Consider the following 18,607-nt stretch of genomic DNA (forward strand, 5'->3'; position numbering starts at 1 on the left):
GGCAGAATTTGACTGTCATTTTTTAAGCAAACATTTTCACTGCAGACTGATAAGATTAACTCCAGGAAGCTTTACCAGTAATAAAAGAAACTTGCAAATCAACCAGAAGGAGATTTTTCTCTCCTTGTTTTTCTTTGGGAGTCATTTTTCAAGCCACCTTCGGAAAGCACAGCTGAGGCTTTGCTACACCATACTCTGTGCTTAGGGCAGTGTTTCTTACCCTTGGCAACTTTAAGTGGCATGGACTTCAACACCCAAGATTCCCTTGGCCAGGGCTCTTCAAACCTGGCCCTTTTACGACTGGTGGACTTCAACTCCCAGAATTCCTCAGCCAGCATGCTTTTTATTTGGGTGGGCTTCAGCTCCCAGCATTCCCCAGCCTGCATGCTTTGAAGGTGGAGTTCAGCTCCCAGAATTCCCCAGTCAGCACATTTCAAGATGTCTGGACTTCCACTCCCAGCATTCTCCACCCAGCATGCTTTTTATTTGGGTGGACTTCAACTCCCAGCATTTCCCCGGTCGGCTTGCTTTTTCGATAGGTGGACTTCAAACTCCCAATTCCCAGCATTCCCCAGCCTCTATGCTTGAAGAAGGTGGACTTCAACTCCCAGCATTCCGCAGCCAGCCACTCATCTTAATGTCGCCAAGAAACAGCGCAGTAGAGGGCAGTAGAGGATCGCGCAGAGCTCTGCTATCCTTGTGGTCGTGAGAAACTCCGCCACCTGCTTAGCGGTCATTCACAATTGCTAAATCCCGGACTAGATTGATAACAGGTAATCCCTCCCTCTCTTCCCCAATCAATCGATCCGTCAGTTTCCAAAGTGTTACAGCTGATCAGAAGAAGGGGCGGGGCTGGACGGGTAGGTGGGGCTTGTGCCCGGAAGGGCGTGACGTCAGGTCAGGGGGTGGTGCTCTAACGACCTCACGTGCTCTCCAGGAGTCACGTGGCCTGCGGCTGCTACTTGTACAAGGGCTCCCCCGCAAAGGGTAAGGACTATTTCCAGTGGGAAGGCGAGGCTGGCCGTGGAGGATGGGAAGTGTTGTACAGCCCATGCGCAAGACGTCGGCTGGAGGTGGGGAGGCGGTGCTCGGCTCGAGCCTCGTAGTTCCTGACTTTCGGGCGTTGATTCCTTACCGCAGGGCTCCCCAACTTTGGCCACTTGATGACTTGTGGACCTCAACTCCCGGAATTCCTCAGCCAGCAGGAAGTCCGCAAGTCATCAAGTGGCCAAGGTTGGGGACCTCTGCCCTAGAGCTGATCTTCTAATGCAGGGGTCTTCAAACTCGGCCCTTTTATGACTCATGGACTTCAACTCCCAGAATTCCTCAGCCAGTGTGCCTGGCTGAGGAATTCTGGGAGTTGAAGTCCACGAGTCATAAAAGGGCCGAGTTTGAAGACCTCTGTAAATGCTTTGGAACTACAACTCCCAGCATGCCTCGCCCGAGGATTGTAATTGTTACAGCCTTTCCCCCCCCCCCCCTAAAATCCCCTGATTAATTTGTCGTCCCACTTTCTCTCCTGTGCAGATTGCCCAACCTGGGGAATTGAAAACTCTGCCCCCATAAGTGCTTTTTTTCCTTTTTTTTTAATTGCAAACCAGAAATGTTTCCGACTGGATGCATTTCGAAGTGTGAGTCCTCTTGGCTTTCAGTTTGTTTGAGGTGAGGTTGGTGTAGTGCAGAGGTCTTCCAACTTGGCCCTTTTATGAGTTGTGGACTTCAACTCCCAGAATTCCTCAGCCAGCGTGCCTGGCTGAGGAATTCTGGGAGTTGAAGTCCACAAGTCATGAAAGGGCCAAGTTGGAAGACCCCTGGGTTAGAGTTACGGCTGGGCCAAAATGGATTGCCCTGCTTGCATCATCTGAAAATGCCTTCTGCAACCGATAGTACTGATCGAAGGCGCCAAACGTAACAAAGGCTGCATAACGATGTAAAAAGATGAAAGACAACAGGCACAATGTGAAAGGCGTGGCATGAAAGAAAGAAAAAACGGAGGGAGAAGGAAAACTAGGTGTAGGGCAGAGGTAGGCAACCTTGGCTCTTTTATGGCTCGTGGACTTCAACTCCCAGAATTCCTGAGCCAGCATGCCTGGCTGAGGAATTCTGGGAGTTGATGTCCACGCGGCATAAAAGGGCCAAGGTTGCCTACCCCTGGCCTAGGATGTCCATTCTGCAAAACCTGGGATGCAATGTTTTGATTGGAGCTCTGCAGGAAAAGAACTATGGCTGGGCCTTTGTAACGTTGTGTCTACTGTCTTGCAAGATACAGGTAGTCCTCAGCTTATAACAGTTCATTTAGCAACCATTTGGAGTTACAACAGCGCTGAAAAAAGTGACTTGCGATCGTTTTTCACGTGACCGTTGCAGCTTCCCTGTGGTCACGTGATCAAAATTCAGATGCTTGGCAGCGGACTCGTATTTATAACAGTTGCTGTGTCCTGGAGTCGTGATCATCTTTTGCAACATTCTGACGAGCAAAATCAATGGGGAAGCCTGATTCACTTAACAACCAGGTTACTCGCTTAACAACGATTCACTTAACTGTGACAAGGTTGCAAAAATGGGACAAATTCACTTAACAACTGTCTCGCTTAGAAACAGAAATTTTGGGCTCCAGAGTTGATGTAAGTCGAGGACTACCTGTACACACACACAAACGGATTCTGTAGAGGCTCCTGACCAGTCAGCTAAACTGCCCTCCATTACAAGGAACCCTGGGCAGATTCCATCAATTCCAAAGGACTTAACATTACCAAAAAGATCTGTTGGGATACCTTTATCCCTTAGCTGCACCTTTAATTGTTTCACTCATGTTTTGTACCGACAGAGCAACAACTCCGAAATGCCGAAGGGAGACAAGAAAAAAACTCCCAGCTTTGCACTTCTGCCCATTAGCAAATTCCGAAAGAAATTAGTGGAGACTATTCGACGCAACACCTTTGTTGTGGTGACGGGTGAGACGGGAAGTGGGAAAACCACCCAACTTCCCAAATATTTATTTGAAGAAGGTAAGAGCACGTACACACGAGTCTATCCCATTCCCAAGATTCACGGGCATGGGCAGTTGCCAAGGCTTATGTAGAAGAAGAGCAGGCAGAGTTGGGGGGAGAATTAAGTGTGTCAGTAACTTAGAGTCATTACATTGCCACAAGCGGTCCAACTCTCCTTTAATTCGGTTGATGTTTATCTGGCGCCAACTTAGTAGGGAACTTTAGTTCAGATTCTTGTATACAGGCAGTCCTCGACTTACGACCACAATTGAGCTCGAAATTTCCTTTGCTAAGCAAGAAAGTTTTTAAGTAGGTTTTGCCCCATTTTACGACCTTTCTTGCCACGTTGTTAAGTGAATCAGGGTGTTAAGTTAGTAATATGGTTGTTAAATGAATCTGGTTTCCCCATTGACTTTGTTTGTCAGAAGGTTGCAAAACGTGGTCACATGACCCCTGGCAGGGTGATCTCTGCTCGTCGTTATTCTTCCCTTCTAAAAATCAGTAATGTTTTTTTTATTGCTTGCTTTTCATAGGGTTTGCCAAACAGGGCACAATTGCTGTGACACAGCCACGGCGCGTGGCTGCCATATCCGTGGCCGAAAGAGTGGCGGAGGAACTAGGCTGCCCAGTGGGAGGCCTTGTGGGGTACCAGGTTCGCTTTGAGGAATGCATCTCAGAGGTACGCATTCGAATCCCGCTTATTCTTGGAATGTATTATTATTTATTGCGTTTGTGTGCTGGGTTGTTTTTTTTTCAAGTCAGAAGAGATTCCTGGCTTACGTGTAGTAGCATGGTAATGCCTGTTTTTAGGTTTACAGTCAAAAACAGTAATGACGCAGCATACAAGGAAAAAAGGAGGAGGAGGGAAAAGGAAAAAAAAATCATTGAATCTGATAAGTGGATATTTAAAACAAGTTCCTTTTAGTATTTAATAAAAAGTATATTTTGTTTGAATTTCAAACAAAGTCAGCCAGATATGTAGAGTGGATTTGAATTTTTTATCCAGTGACTGAGTCCTTCTCAAGGCCTTGGAATAGGCAGATGTAGTTAATTGATTAAACAGGGGTCTTCAAACTTGGCCCTTTTATGACATGTGGACTTCAACTCCCAGAATTCCTCAACCAGGCTGGCTGAGGAATTCTGGGAGTTGAAGTCCACACGTCATAAAAGGGCCAAGCTTAAAGACCCCCTGGTATTAAAAGTATTGTCCCAGGACAAAAGCTGCCTTTTGCAATTGACTGATGGAGATTTTGTCAATGCCAAGGGTACTCATGTGGTGTTCCAGATGTTTTGAGGTTTGTACCCAAGGCAACCATGACTATCTTTGTTTTCTTTTGACACAGTTCTTTTTACAGATCTTTGTCTTTTGTGATCTTTTCCACTCTGCTCAGGTCCTGCCATGTCCACTATCCAGCCTTTTTTGTCTTTCTTATCAACAGTTGTTAAGTCTGGGGTGTCACGTGGCAGGTACCTGTCTGTTTGAATTCTAAAATCCCAAAGGAATTTAGCTTCTATTACTTTTAGCTTTTCTATTACTTTCCCCTATTTTATGGCCCTACCAGTTCTTGCTTGCAGGCAAGTGGTATTTCTTGCAAATCTTCCAACGCACCCTTGTTGCTACTTTGTCGTGCCGCTGCTTGTACTCAGTCTGGTTAATCTCCTTGCAGCAACTAACCAGGTGATCCACTGTCTTTCTTTTCCAGTCTTTTTTGCAGTGTTTTTTTGCAGAAGTATAGCTATCACTAGCTTCTCAATTTCTGTTTTGTGTGCATCTTAGCCATTGCCTTGCCTTCTTATCTGCTTTGCCTGCTGTTTTTTTTTTAATGTACTGACCATGTAATATTTTCTCTCGCCACGTCTCTTTTCTGTTTATTATCGTTCGTCGCGCAGTGAGCCAGATGTTTAGACTGGTTATTATGATGATGGTTGGTTGCAAAGTCAGATTCTTTAGACTGGATTTGGCATTTTTATCCACCTCTACGTTCTTCCCAAGGACCTGATTATGAAATTATATGATGATTAGTTGTTTTTTTTTTCTAAGAGAGCACGATGGCTGAGCGGTTAAAGACGCCGAGCTTGTCAGCTGGAAAGCTGACCGCTCAGGTTCGAGCCCCGAGCGCCACATGATGGGGTGAGCTCCTGTTCTCGCCCCGGTTTCTGCCCACCTAACAGTTTGAAAGTATTTTTTTTAATCCCATTTATATCCCGCCCTTCTCCGAAGACTCAGGGCGGCTTACAATCTAAGCACAAATCAAATGTGCTTAGCAATAGCCTTCATTCTATGTATATGCCTGCTTATTATTAGGGCTTTCCCCCCCCAAGCGGCATTATTACAAAGTCAGCTTATTGCCCCCAACAATCTGGGTCCTCATTTTACCTACCTCGGAAGGATGGAAGGCTGAGTCAACCTTGAGCCTGGTGGGACTCGAACCTGCAATAATTGCAAGCAGCTGGTGTTACTTAAGGAGGCATTAGCCCACTGCTCCACCAAGGCCAATGTGTGTAGATAAATAGGTACCATTTCGGTGGGAAGGTAACAGCGCTCTGTGGCGTCATGCTGGCCACATGACCACAGAAGCGTCCTTGGACAAAACTGGCTTCCTTGGCTAAAAATGGAAACCTTTACCTTTATTTTATTTTATTTTATTTTATTTTATTTTATTTTATTTTATTTTATTTTATTTTATTTTATTATTTTATTTTATTATTTTATTTTATTATTTTATTTTATTTACTATTAAATAAAAAAAGCATTGTCTTTCTGAGTGGAGGATTTCCTTCAAGCAGCGTAAGGAGTTTTCTTTGCTGTAATCAAAAGGATATGCCTGGCTAAATATTGATTCTAAATGTCCCAGGAGACTGCAATCAAGTATCTGACGGACGGGTGCCTGTTAAGGCAGATCTTGGCAGACCTGCATCTGACCCAGTACAGCGTCATCGTTCTGGACGAAGCTCACGAACGGAGCCTCTGCACGGTCAGTGCTAATAAAATAGGCAGATTTAAAATTTATTTCTCTGGCTTGGTGGAAGCCGAACCAACCAGCCAGTTATTCGGGGTTTAAGCAATGGGGGCACTTTGCTCTGTGGAGGCGCTCGTAAAAAGACGTCCTGGATCTGAAAGACACAGCACAAGAAGAAGAGGGCGTGGGAGGGAGAAAGAAAAGTGTACACTCAGCACCTAGGACTTAATGAAGTTAAGAGAATGCAGCCAAGGTCAAAACAATACTTTGGGGCTTCAGTTCCACGCTGGGTGGCATTTTGAGGTTTTGTTTTTTTTAAAAATCCTCCCATGAAATTTCCTTACATCCTTTCCATTCTGGCATGTGCAGGATAGGGTAGTCCTTGATTTATGACTTCAGTGGAGCCTGCCTATCAAGGTCATAAGTCATGAAGGTTGTAAAATAGGTCGTTCATGTGACCAATCCAATTTAATAATAACAATAACAATAATAATAAAGTTGGAAGGGACCTTGGAGATCATCTAGTCCAACCCCCTGCTCAGGCAGGAAACCCTATACCATTTCAGACAAATGGCTGTCCAGTCTCTTCTTAAAAACTTCCAGTGTTGGAGCATTCATCACTTCTGGAGGCAGGTTGTTCCACTGGTTAATTGTTCTAACTGTCAGGAAGTTTCTCCTTAGTTCTAGGTTGCTTCTCTCCTTGGTTAGTTCCTATCCGTTGCTTCTTGTCCTGCCTTCAGGCGCTTTGGAGAATAGCTTGACTCCCTCTTCTTTGGGGCAGCCCCTGAGATATTGGAACACTGCTATCCTGTCACCCCTCATCCTTCTCTTCATTAAACTAGACCACAGATCTGCAACCCGCGGCTCCGGAGCCGCATGCGGCTCTTTCAGCCATCTCCTGCGGCTCCCGGTCCTCTGCCATGTGCAGTCCCCCACTAAAAAAGTTCAACCAATCAATTCAAATATGCAGGGTAAGTGCATATCTTGCCTTGGCTCCACTCTTCAGTCAAACCCTGTTCTGCGCATGTGCGCATGTACATGCATGCGCACATATTTTTTGCGGCTCCCAGGTTTTCCTTTTGTGAGGGAACCGGTTCCAAGTGGCTCTTTCACTGTTTCAGGTTGCTGACCCCTGAACTAGACATACCCAATTCCAGCAACCGTTCCTTATACGTTTTAGCCTCCAGTCCCCTAATCATCTTTGTTGCTCTTCTCTGCACTCTTTCCAGAGTCTCAACACCTTTTTTACATCGGGGTGACCAAACCCAAAAAATCTTGACGATCTTTTTTGCGGCAGTCATTAAGTAAATGCATTGGTCGTTAAGTGAACCAGTGGTTCGCTATGGACATGGTTTCGCCGACATTCGGAAGTGCCAGTTTTCAGCAAAATCTTCATAAAACACAGTCACGTGACCATGGAAGGCTGCAAACGGGCATAAATGCGGCCGTTTTACTGAGCACCCAAAGTTCAGTCACATGACTGCAGAGTAGGTGTGACCGTCAGAACTTCGAATCTGGGTAATATGTAGCCCCAAGGTAGGCTGGCCATCACATTGAACAGATGCTAAGCAATCGGTCGCAAGACGAGGACTGCCTGTAGTATATCCCCAGTCTTTTTTTTTCCCTTTTAGATTAGATTTCCCTACTGGGTGTCTCTAATTCCTGTGGACCAGTGACTTTAAAAGCTTTGAAAGCCTGCTAAAATTCCAGCATGAATCAGATTTGAAGCTTGTTCCTTGCTGTGCTTTTTTTCTCCGTCAGAGAATACTTTAGGTTGTCCTCAACTTACAATTGTTCATTTAGTGACCAGTCAAACTTTACACTGGCCCTGAAAAAAGTGACTTGTGACTGTTTTTCACACTTGAGACTGTTGCAGCGTCCCCTTGGTCACGCGATCAAAGTTCAGAAACGTCTGAACGCAACTGACTCATATTTATGACGGTTGCAGTGTCGCGGAGTCTATATTCTGTATTCTACTTTTACTAATGAAAAGATCGACTTAGCATGGGCTCTGAAAGAGCACCAGCTTGTTCCATGTTTGAAAGCGGATTGTTTTTCGAACTGTGGACTTTAGGAGCACCGCCTCTCTTTCAGGATATCCTCTTTGGCCTATTGAAGCAGCTGCTCCATCAGGTAAAAGAAGTAAAGAGGAAGGAAAACTTGAAGGTTGTGGTGATGTCCGCCACCTTGGACGTGGAGAAGTTCTCGGCGTTCTTTGGGCATTGCTCAGTGGTGGAGATCCCAGGAAGAAAATATCTGGTGGAGGAGGTCTTCTGTGATGGACTGGGCCCCAGAGATGCCAACAGCTCTGCCTTCATCACAGAGGTACTGCCTGGTCACTTTCGTTTTATTTATTTGAGCGTTCTTGGTGGTCTTGGAGCTTGGTAAAATCATCAGTGCTAAAAGGGAATGGGTGTGAGGAGGAGGAGGAGGAGGAGGAGGAGGAGGAGAAAGAGGACTATGGGGTCCTTAGTGCTCTGTCAGCTTGGTTGCTTGCAGACGTTTCGTTACCCAACTAGGTAACATCATCAGTGCTAGAAGGGAACAGGGTGTGAGGAGGAGGAGGAGAAAGAGGACTGTGGGGTCCTTAGTGCTTTCTAAGCTTGGTTGGTTGCGTGCAGACATTTTGTTACCCAACTAGGTAACATCATCAGTGCTAGAAGGGAATAGGCTGGGAGGAGGAGGAGGAGGAGGAGAGGACTGCGGGGTCCTTGGTGCTCTCTAAGCTTGGTTGCTTGCAGACATTTCGTTACCCAACTAGGTAACATCATCAGTGCTAGAAGGGAATGGGGGAGGAGGAGGAAGAAGAGGAGAAGTGGGAGGAGGACTGTGGGGTCCTTGGTGCTCTCTGAGCTTGGTTGTTTCCTTGCAGACATTTCGTTACCCAACTAGGTAACATCAGCAATGCTAGAGGAGAATGGGGTGAGAGGAGGAGAAGGAGGACTGTGGGGTCCTTGGTGCTCTCTGAGCTTGGTTATTTGTTTGCAGATGTTTCAGTATCCAGCTAAGTGCTGGTGAATGTAGAGTTTGCTCTCTGTTTACATACAGTAGCTTTCCTGTCAGGCTGGTGGAGATATCATTTCCGCCTTGGTAGTTCCCTGATTAATAAATAATAATAATAATAATAATAATAATAATAACAACAACAACAACAACAACAATAACAATAACAACAACAACAATAAATAATAATAATAATAATAATAATAATAATAATAATAATAATAATAATAATAATAATAATAATAATAATAATAATAATAATAATAATTAGGATAATGTTTGCAGCTAGATTGTTAGTCTGGTGATAACCCTGATTATCTGAGTGTTGGCTGCTGGAGGGAGTAACACCAGCTGCCTGTAATTAGTGCAGGTTCGAGTCCCACCAGGCTCAAAGTTGACTCAGCCTTCCATCCTTCCGAGGTAGGTAAAATGAGGACCCAGATTGTTGGGGGCAATAAGCTGACTTTGTAATAATGCCGCTTGGGGGGGCGAAAGCCCTAATAAGCAGGCATGTATACATAGAATGAAGGCTATTGCTAAGCACATTGATTTGTGCTTCTTAGATTGTAAGCCGCCCTGAGTCTTCGGAGAAGGGCGGGATATAAATGGGATTTAAAAAAAAATTGGACCAGTCAAGTCTCTCTGTGTAGAAGACACAGCAATGTAGACTTAAAATCATCACTCTAGCCAAAATGTTCTCATTTTTGCGGCCTTTCCATTGGTATCTAAATGTGGTTTGTCTCTGTGTGTCTTGATGGCTGATTTGTCTGAATGCCAAGCTTTCAGGAATTCCCAAACATTTTAGGATCTAGCTTGAGTCTGTCCATGTTTTTGTGAGATTAAGCAGCAAACCACACTCCCATCAACACTGGCAGAGCAAACTGTGTGTGTAATTAGGGAGAAAACACCACACAAATAAAGGAGAATATTTGTAGCTCAGGGTTGAAGTGAAGGGTCCTTGGTGCTCTCTGAGCTTGCTTCTTTTCTTGCAGACGTTTCATTACCCAAACTAGGTAACATCATCAGTTTGCACTGCACTCCTTACTAGCACTGATGATGTTACCTACTTAGGGTAATGAAACGTCTGCAAGAAAACAAGCAAGTTCAGAGAGCACCAAGGACCCCTCAAATACCACACTCACTAGCACTGAAGATGTTGTTAGTTGCAAAGTCCTGTCCAACCCCTCGCGACCCCATGGACAACGTTCCTCCAGGCCTTCCTGTCCTCCACCATCTTCTGGAGTCCATTTAAGCTCATGCCGATTGCTTCAGTGACTCCATCCAGCCACCTCATTCTCTGTCGTCCCCTTCTTCTCTTGCCCTCAACCTTTCCCAGCATTAGGCTCTTCCTTCCTTCTCATTAGGTGGCCAAAGTATTTGAGTTTTAGCTTCAGGATCTGGCCTTCTAAAGAGCAGTCAGGGTTGATCTCCTCTAGGCCTGACCGGTATGATCGCCTTGTAGTCCAAGGGACTCGCAGGAGTCTTCTCCAGCACCAGAGTTCAGAGGCCTCAATTCTTTGGCGCTCAGCCCTTCTTACGGTCCAGCTTTCATACCCATACATTGCAACTGGGAATGAAGATGTTACCTAGTCAAGAAACAAAATGTCGGCAAGCAAACAGCCGAACTCAGAGGGCACCAAGCTCCAGAGTTGTGGCTGTCATTCTGATTATTTTTGAGGGGGGCCCCCCACGCTCTTGTTTCCATTGCAGAAACTAATAAACTATCAGCTTCTAAGATCAACAAGAAGGTATAATCTGAGTACTTGTGGCCGATGCCCAATTATAACACCTTTTTGAGTAGGATTAGTCTTTATTTCTACAGCTTTCCTTTAATTCCCCCCCAAAAACTACATATCGTTTGGGGGGACATGATTAGGACAAAGAAGCTGCAGGAGAGCCTTAAAAACCTTTTCCAGTTCCCAACTGAGTAGACTTTATTGAAAGATTAAGCAGAAAAGAATCAGAAACAGCCACTAGTTTTTCGAAATAATCGTAAGGGGTTAAAATGTAAGACTGCTTCCTATCGTGTTTATTAGACTGCAGTTTCATAAAGCAGGGGATTTTTACAGGAAACCCCCGGAGCGATGTATCAAAGCCAGGATAAAACTTCGCAAGGGTTCTGAAGATTAAAGAAGCTTTTTAAAACCGTGTTTCCTTATTGAAGGGAAACACCCAAGGGTCTTTCGGCCTTGTTTCTGGAAAGGAAGTCATGTCATTTGTTGGGATGGTGTGGGGGAATGATCCTGGGAGACGGGAATAGGGTAGGGCAGGGGTAGGCAATCTTGGCTCTTTTAGGACTCGTGGACTTCAACTCCCAGAATTCCTGAGCCAGCATGGCTCAGCATGGAAATCTCTCCTTTTCTCCTCAGCATGGCTGGCTCAGGAATTCTGGGAGTTGAAGTCCAAAAGAGCCAAGGTTGCCTACCCCTGGGGTAGGGGAAGAGATGGTGCCTAGGGCAGGAATCCCAAAAACCTCTGGGCCATGGCCTACTAGTGGTCTGTGTCTTATTTGCAACCAGGCTGTGTGAGTGGCTGCTTGGTGTACGCGCATGAGTGTGCGCATACAGAGCCCCACTGATGTGACTGTCACAAGCGCTTGGGGCCTCATTTGCGCGAGCATCGCGGGCACTCGACGCCTCAATCACACCAGCATAGCGGGTGCTCAGGACCCCACTTGCTCGAGCATCACGGGTGCTCACGGCCCCCATCGTGCGTGAGCCATGGCATGGGTCTGGAATACCTCGGGGACCACCTGCTGCCGGCGTCGACTCCCCTCCACCCTGTGCGTTCCCACAGAGAGGGCCTCCTCAGGGTGCCTCCGGTCAGAGAATGCCGGCTGGTGGCCCCCAGGGGGAGGGCCTTCTCTGTGGGCGCCCCGGCTCTGTGGAATCAACTGCCGGTTGAGCTCCGGATGGCACCGGATCTCCGCTCCTTCCGGCGCGGGTTAAAGACCCATTTATTTGAACAAGCTGGCCTGGCCTGATGGGGAGTTAATTTAGGGTTTTAATATTTGTATATTCTTACTGTTTTATTTTGGGCAATAATTTAATTCTTTTTTAACTTTTGTACTTTTGTATTTTTATTATATGCCCTGTTCACCACCCTGAGTCCTTCGGGAGAAGGGCGGTATAAAAATTTAATTAAAAAAAAAAAGCCTCATGAGCCATGGGTGCTTAGAGTCTCAATCGCACAAGCGTTGCAGGCGCTCACGGCTCCACTCTGCGCGAGCGCTTGGGGCCTCACTCGTGCAAGCGTCACGGGTGCTCTCTGTCCCTCCCGCGAGACCAACGGGTGCTCATCCATGTGCACAGAAGTGCCTGCCCCTCCCACAAAACCATCCCCTCTTTCCCCCCCCCCCTTGCCCTCTGGACCGCCAACCCAAAATGTTGGGGAGCTCCGTCCTAGGGAATGATCAGATGACAAGATGGGGGGCCCACAACTGCACAACGGACAGAGAAATAGGCTCAGGAGTTACGAACACCCCCTCCCCAAGTTCTTAGACCAGGGGTAGGCAACCTTGGCTCTTTTATGACTCATGGACTTCATAGCTGGTTCAGGAATTCTGGGAGTTGAAGTCCACGAGTCATAAAAGAGCCAAGGTTGCCTTAGACCAGGGGTCGGCAACCTCGGCTCTTTTATGACTCGTGGACTTCAACTCCCAGAATTCCTGAGCCAGCTACGGCAACCTCGGCTCTTTTATGACTCGTGGACTTCAACTCCCAGAATTCCTGAGCCAGCATAGCTGGCTCAGGAATTCTGGGAGTTGAAGTCCACGAGTCATAAAAGAGCCGAGGTTGCCAACCCCTGCCTTAGACTGTAAAAGAAATGGCAGGAGATTTATACTTTCAGATTGATGAGCTTCTGTTAATGTAACCTTACCATACCAGTAGTCCTCGACTTACAATCATCAGTTTAATAACCACCCGAAGTTAAAACAGCACTGCAAAAAGTGACTTATGACCGGTTTTCTTACTTACGACCATTGCCCTGGTTGCTTGGCAACCAGCATATATGTACAACGATTCCACTGTAGTGGGGTTCTGGGATCACCATTTGTGGCCTTCCCAGCTGGCTTCCAACTGTTTAAAGTTATGACAGGTCACACACACACACACCCCACACACCAAATTTTGAAATTACAGCAGGTGCACCCAGTGGTTACATGATTGAATTTGGGCGCCTGGCTGGCTCCCCTTTACGGTTGTTTGCAGTGGGCCTGTCCCGTTTCCAGGGTATATGATTTCTGGCAAAAAAAATTCCCCTTGGGTCAACATCAATGGCAGAAGTCAGATTCACTTTAATGATTGTGGTGATTCACTTAACAACCATGGCAAAAAAGATCATGAAATTGAGCACAACTCAGATAACAACTGTGTTGCTTAGCAACAAAAAGAATAGAATAGAATAGAATAGAATAGAATAGAATAGAATAGAATAGAATAGAATAGAATAGAATAGAATAGAATATGAGAAATAAAATAGAATAGATTAGAGTAGAATAGAATAGAATATGAGAAATAGAGTAGAATTTGATGAATAGAGTAGAGCAGAACAGAACAGAATAGAATCTTGAGAATAGAACAGAATAGAATCTTTATTGAGAATAGAATAGAATAGAATAGAATAGAATGAAATTAGAATAGAATATGATAAATAAAATAGAGTAGAATAGAATAGAATATGATAAATAGAATAGAGCAGAACAGAACAGAATAGAACAGAATAGAATCTTCATTGAGAATAGAATAGAATGAAGAATAGAATAGAATAGAATAGAATAGAATAGAATAGAATAGAATAGAATAGAATAGAATAGAATAGAATAGAATAGAATAGAACCTTGGAGGTCTTCTAGTCCAGCCCCCTAACCCTTATACCATTTCAGATGGGCTGAATGTTGGGCTGTGTTGTGGTTGTGAGTCGAAGACTACCTGTAGTATTTAGCACAGTGTGAAAAAATACAGTGCTTGAACGCCTTCTAAAGTCTTAGCGTTCTTTGCTTCAGACTGTCAAGGTGACCTTGGATGTCCATCTGAATGGCTCGGCTGGAGACATCCTGGTTTTTCTGACAGGTAAGTCTTCCTCTACTTCCAGGTTAGATGCTACCCTGTGGAGAATCACTATGCTCCTTCATATATAGTGAATCCTTGACTTTAAAAAACCATAATTGAACCTGGTATTATGGCCATAAGTCATTGTGGGTATTAAGCAGGTCACCACGTGACCAAGCTTGATTTTTTTTGAAATTTCTAGTGGCAGTTGTCTATGGAGATTTTCAGGTCATAGTTATCCCAAAGGTGCTTTTTCAGGAGGCAACTGGACTTTCTTGTTTGTTTTTTTTAAGTTATTTCGCTTCTCATCCAAGAAGCTTCTTCAGCTCTGACTGGATGGTGGGGAATGGGAGGATTTATACTTCTTGCAGAGAGCTGGTCATTTGCATTCTTTTAGAGAGTCGTTGAGGCCACTTGGAGGTTTACCTGTGTCCTCAAATGGGTGTGGGGCCTTCTTGGCTGCAGGATGTTTTCTGCCCTGGGTCCCTTCAGCCTGTGTCTGTCTTCAGCAGGAATAAGCTGAAGTGCTCTGGTTGTTCATACATCAAATATGTCATCTTGTTCTGTCTAAGCTTGATGTCTGTTCCCTCTTCAGCCTTGAATACAGATAGTCATTTACTTGTGACCACGGTTGGGAGCAGAACTTCTGTTGCTAAGCAAAGAGGTTGTTAAATGAATCACGCTGTCAACATCCAGCTTGACAATCCATATAAAACTCCAGGTTCATTCCGTTTCTGAAAATCTTAACTGTTTATTGAATACGCTGCTTGGTTATGTCGAAGCAAAACTAACTCTGAGGTTCCCACACCAATTCATAGCCTTAAACAATAATTCTCCCAGCGAAATCCCCAACATCTTATGTAAACCATATCAACAAGTTCACCTTGTTACGGGGAACCATCTGCTTCAAATCCACACCTGTTCTGGTGACCTTGACAAGGCTTCAGGCTCCCACGGTCTGCAGCTGAATTTCGTTTCTCCTCACCCACTTGAAAGTAACACCTCCCCCCCTTAATCTAATGATGAAATGCAGAGGCATGCAGCTGCCAAAATTTCATCCTTGACACACGCCCAATTATACCACCTTTTTATCGCGTTTTTCAAGTGAATCGCTGCAGTTCAGTGAATCATGTGGTCATTAAACGAGTCAAGCTCCCTCCATTGACTTTCCTTTGGAAGCCGGCTGGGAAGGTTGCAAATGGGCGATCATATGACCCCAGGACAACACTGCAACCATATTAAATACATGCCAGTCGCCAAATGTCCCATTTTTGATAACACAGCCGCGGTGACGATGCAACAGTCGTGTGACTCCCTGGCTGCAAGTCACTTTTTTTCAGTGCCATTCTAACTTTGAATGGTTGCTAAACAAACGGTTCTTAAGTTCCAAGTCTGCCTGTGTTCTTTCTCACAGTTCTTCAGAACAAAGCCTTAAATGAGTTTGTGGTTTCGCACTAGGGCAATCGGAGATTGAACGAGCTTGCGAGCTTCTTTTCCAAAAAGCCGAGATGGTAGATTACCGCTTTGATGTAAGAGAGCGCTCCGTGGAAGGCTTACTTATCTTGCCACTGTACGGATGCATGCCAACAGGTGAGAGAACTTCTTTTATTGCCTTCGTTTGGATTTTCTCGCTGTGAGTCCTTACATCTATTGCATTTTGCAGCATTCGAGCCGTGGTGGCGCAGTAGTTAGGATGCAGTATTGCAGGCTAACTCTGCCCACTACCAGGAGTTTGATCCTCACCGGCTCAAGGTCGACTCGGCCTTCCGTCCTTACGAGGTCGGTAAAACAACCCAGATGGTTGGAGGCAAAATGCTGACTCTGTAAACTGCTTAGACAAGGCTGTAAAGCACTGTGAAGAGGTATATAAGTCTAAGTGCTGTTGCTATTCCCTAAAAAGTTGTGAGAAGATTTTCTTTATCCTTTTTTCCAAATCTCATTTGGCTCCCGGAGGCGTGGAGGTTTTCAAGAAAAAAATTGGACAACCATTTAAGTAGCATTGTATAAGGTCCCCTGCCTCGGGCCGTGGGCTGGACTAGAAGACCGCCATGATCCCTTCCAGCCCTATGATTCTGGGAAAAGAGAAACTAATGTTTTGCAGGAGCCTTGGGGCCTATTCTTGCTGCCCTCTTAGTGTGCTTGGCTACAGTTTATTTATTTATTAATTTAATTTGTATACCGCCCTTCTCCCTAGGGACTCAGGGCGGTGAACAGGGCAATACATAAAAACTAGATACAAAAATTAAAATTATTAAAACATGATTAAACAATGCCCATAAATTAATACAAATTTAAAATTAAAGTCATTTCCCACCCCGTCCCATCAGGCCAGGCCAGCTTGTTTAAAGAGGTAAGTTTTAAGATCGCGCCGGAAGGAGCGGAGATCGGGCGCCATCCGGAGCTCAACCGGAAGATGGTTCCATAAATCCGGTGCACCCACAGAGAACGCTCTCCCCCTGGGGGCCACCTGTCGGCATTCTTTGACCGGTGGCACCCTGAGGAGGCCCTCTCTGTGGGAGCGTACTGGGCGGAGGGAAGTTGACGCCGGCTGCAGGTGCTCCCCAAGGTATTCTGGACCCATGCCATGAAGGGCTTTGTAGGTCATTACCAACACCTTGAACCTCACCCGGAAGACAACCGGTAACCAATGCAGCTCGCGGAGTAAAGGTGTGACATGGGAGTATCGGGAGACTCCCAGTACAACTCTCGCGGTTGCATTCTGTACCAGTTGGAGCCTCCGAGTGGTCTTCAAGGGTAGCCCCATGTAGAGAGCGTTGCAGTAATCAAGACGAGAGGTCACGAGCGCATGAGTGACCGTATGCAAGGCATCCCGGTCTAGATAGGGCCGCAACTGGCGCACCAGGCGAACCTGGGCGAAGGCCCCCCTAGTCACAGCTACAATATGGTCTTCTAAGGAGAGTTGTGAATCTAGGAGGACTCCCAAGTTGCGAGCCCTATCTACAGGAGATAATGACTCACCCCCCATAATGAGGGGTGGGATATCCTGAATATCCCGAGATGCCGGTACGCACAGCCACTCAGTCTTGTCAGGGTTGAGTCGAAGCCTGTTCCTCCCCATCCAGACCCGGACCGCCTCCAGGCACCGGGACATCACGTCGAGGGCATCACTGGGGTGGTTTGGGGTCGAAATGAAAAGTTGGGTATCATCAGCATACTGATGATACCCAACTCCAAAACCACGAATGATCTCACCCAGCGGTTTCATGTAGATGTTGAACAGGAGAGGCGAGAGGACCGACCCCTGAGGGACTCCACAAGCGAGAGGCCTCGCGGTCGACCTCTGCCCCCCTGCCAACACCGACTGCGAGCGTCCCAGGAGATAGGAGGAGAACCACTGAAGAACCGTGCCTCCCACTCCCAATCCCCTGAGACGCCGCAGCAGGATACCATGGTCGATGGTATCGAAAGCCGCTGAGAGGTCTAATAGGACTAGAACAGAGGAATATCCCCTGTCCCGGGCCCTCCAGAGATCATTCACCAGCGCGACCAATGCCGTCTCCGTGCTGTACCCGGGCCTGAAGCCCGATTGGTACGGGTCTAGATAATCCGCTTCATCCAGGACCAGAGGGAGCTGATGCGCCACCACACTCTCAACAACCTTCGCAAGAAAGCGAAGGTTGGAGACCGGACGAAAGTTATTCAAAACAGCCGGGTCCAAGGCAGGCTTCTTGAGGAGAGGTCTCACCACCGCCTCTTTCAAGGCGGCGGGAAAACTACCCTCACTCAGAGAGGCAGATATAACCGCCTGGAACCAGCCTCGTGTCCCCTCCCGGGCTGCATAAACCAGCCAGGAAGGGCACGGGTCCAATAAACATGTGGAGCTCAGCCTCCCCATGATCCTGTCCACTTCCTCCGGAGTCACAGGATCAAACTCCTCCCAGGTGACATTGACAAGACCGCTCGTGTCCTGATCGTCCGATACTGCCCAGTCGGAGTCCAAACCGGTCCGAGCGATTTTGTCCAACAGATGTTGACTAAATTCCTCGGCACGCCCCTGCAAGGGTTCCCCACTCACCTCCTGATTAAGGAGGGAGCGGGTCACCCTAAACAGGGCGGCCGGGCGATTATCTGCGGACGCGATGAGGGCAGCGAAGTAGTTAGATCTCGCTACCCTCATCGCTGCGAGATAAGACCTAATATGGGTTCTTAGTCGCAATCGGTCGGATTCAGATCGGCTGGACCTCCAAACGCTCTCTAGGCCCCGTCTCCGACGCTTCATCTCCCATGAAGCGTTCCCAATGTCTTCAACTGTGCTGGCTGAGGATGATAGCAGTTGTAGTCCAGGTCAGATCACTCTTTGCTGTCTCGCCCGGCTGGCGACTGGATTGTGGCCGAGTCCAATTTAACAAGGTTTTGCTTTTAGTCTATACAAAACCTGCAGACCTTCAGAGACAGGTGTCACTTTCCTCCATTGCATTCTTCTGACGCTGTTTTTGTCACTTAGATCAGCAGAGACGGATATTCCTGCCACCTCCGCCAGGGATCAGGAAATGCGTCGTGTCCACAAATATCGCAGCAACGTCTTTGACCATTGATGGGATCAAGTAAGAGTTCTCGACTGGATGTTCAGCTGGGCCTGTGG

The 18,607-nt window shown here is 46.5% G+C and overlaps 1 protein-coding gene across 1 annotated transcript in view; it reads left to right on the forward strand.

The window, feature by feature from the left end:
* Nucleotides 1–915: 915 nt before the first annotated feature.
* Nucleotides 916–18,607, forward strand: part of DHX40 (DEAH-box helicase 40) — a 39,019-nt gene continuing 21,327 nt past the window's right edge. Inside the window, exons 1-8 of the mRNA XM_081313846.1 lie at nt 916–987; nt 2,828–3,008; nt 3,524–3,669; nt 5,846–5,965; nt 8,045–8,275; nt 13,959–14,025; nt 15,463–15,594; nt 18,470–18,569. Coding sequence (XP_081169972.1) covers nt 2,843–3,008; nt 3,524–3,669; nt 5,846–5,965; nt 8,045–8,275; nt 13,959–14,025; nt 15,463–15,594; nt 18,470–18,569 — 962 coding nt within the window. The 5' untranslated portion in view covers nt 916–987; nt 2,828–2,842. The remainder of the gene's footprint in view (nt 988–2,827; nt 3,009–3,523; nt 3,670–5,845; nt 5,966–8,044; nt 8,276–13,958; nt 14,026–15,462; nt 15,595–18,469; nt 18,570–18,607) is intronic.

This window comes from Vipera berus, assembly GCF_964194415.1.
Source record: "Vipera berus genome assembly, chromosome: 1".
Lineage (NCBI taxonomy): Eukaryota > Metazoa > Chordata > Lepidosauria > Squamata > Viperidae > Vipera > Vipera berus.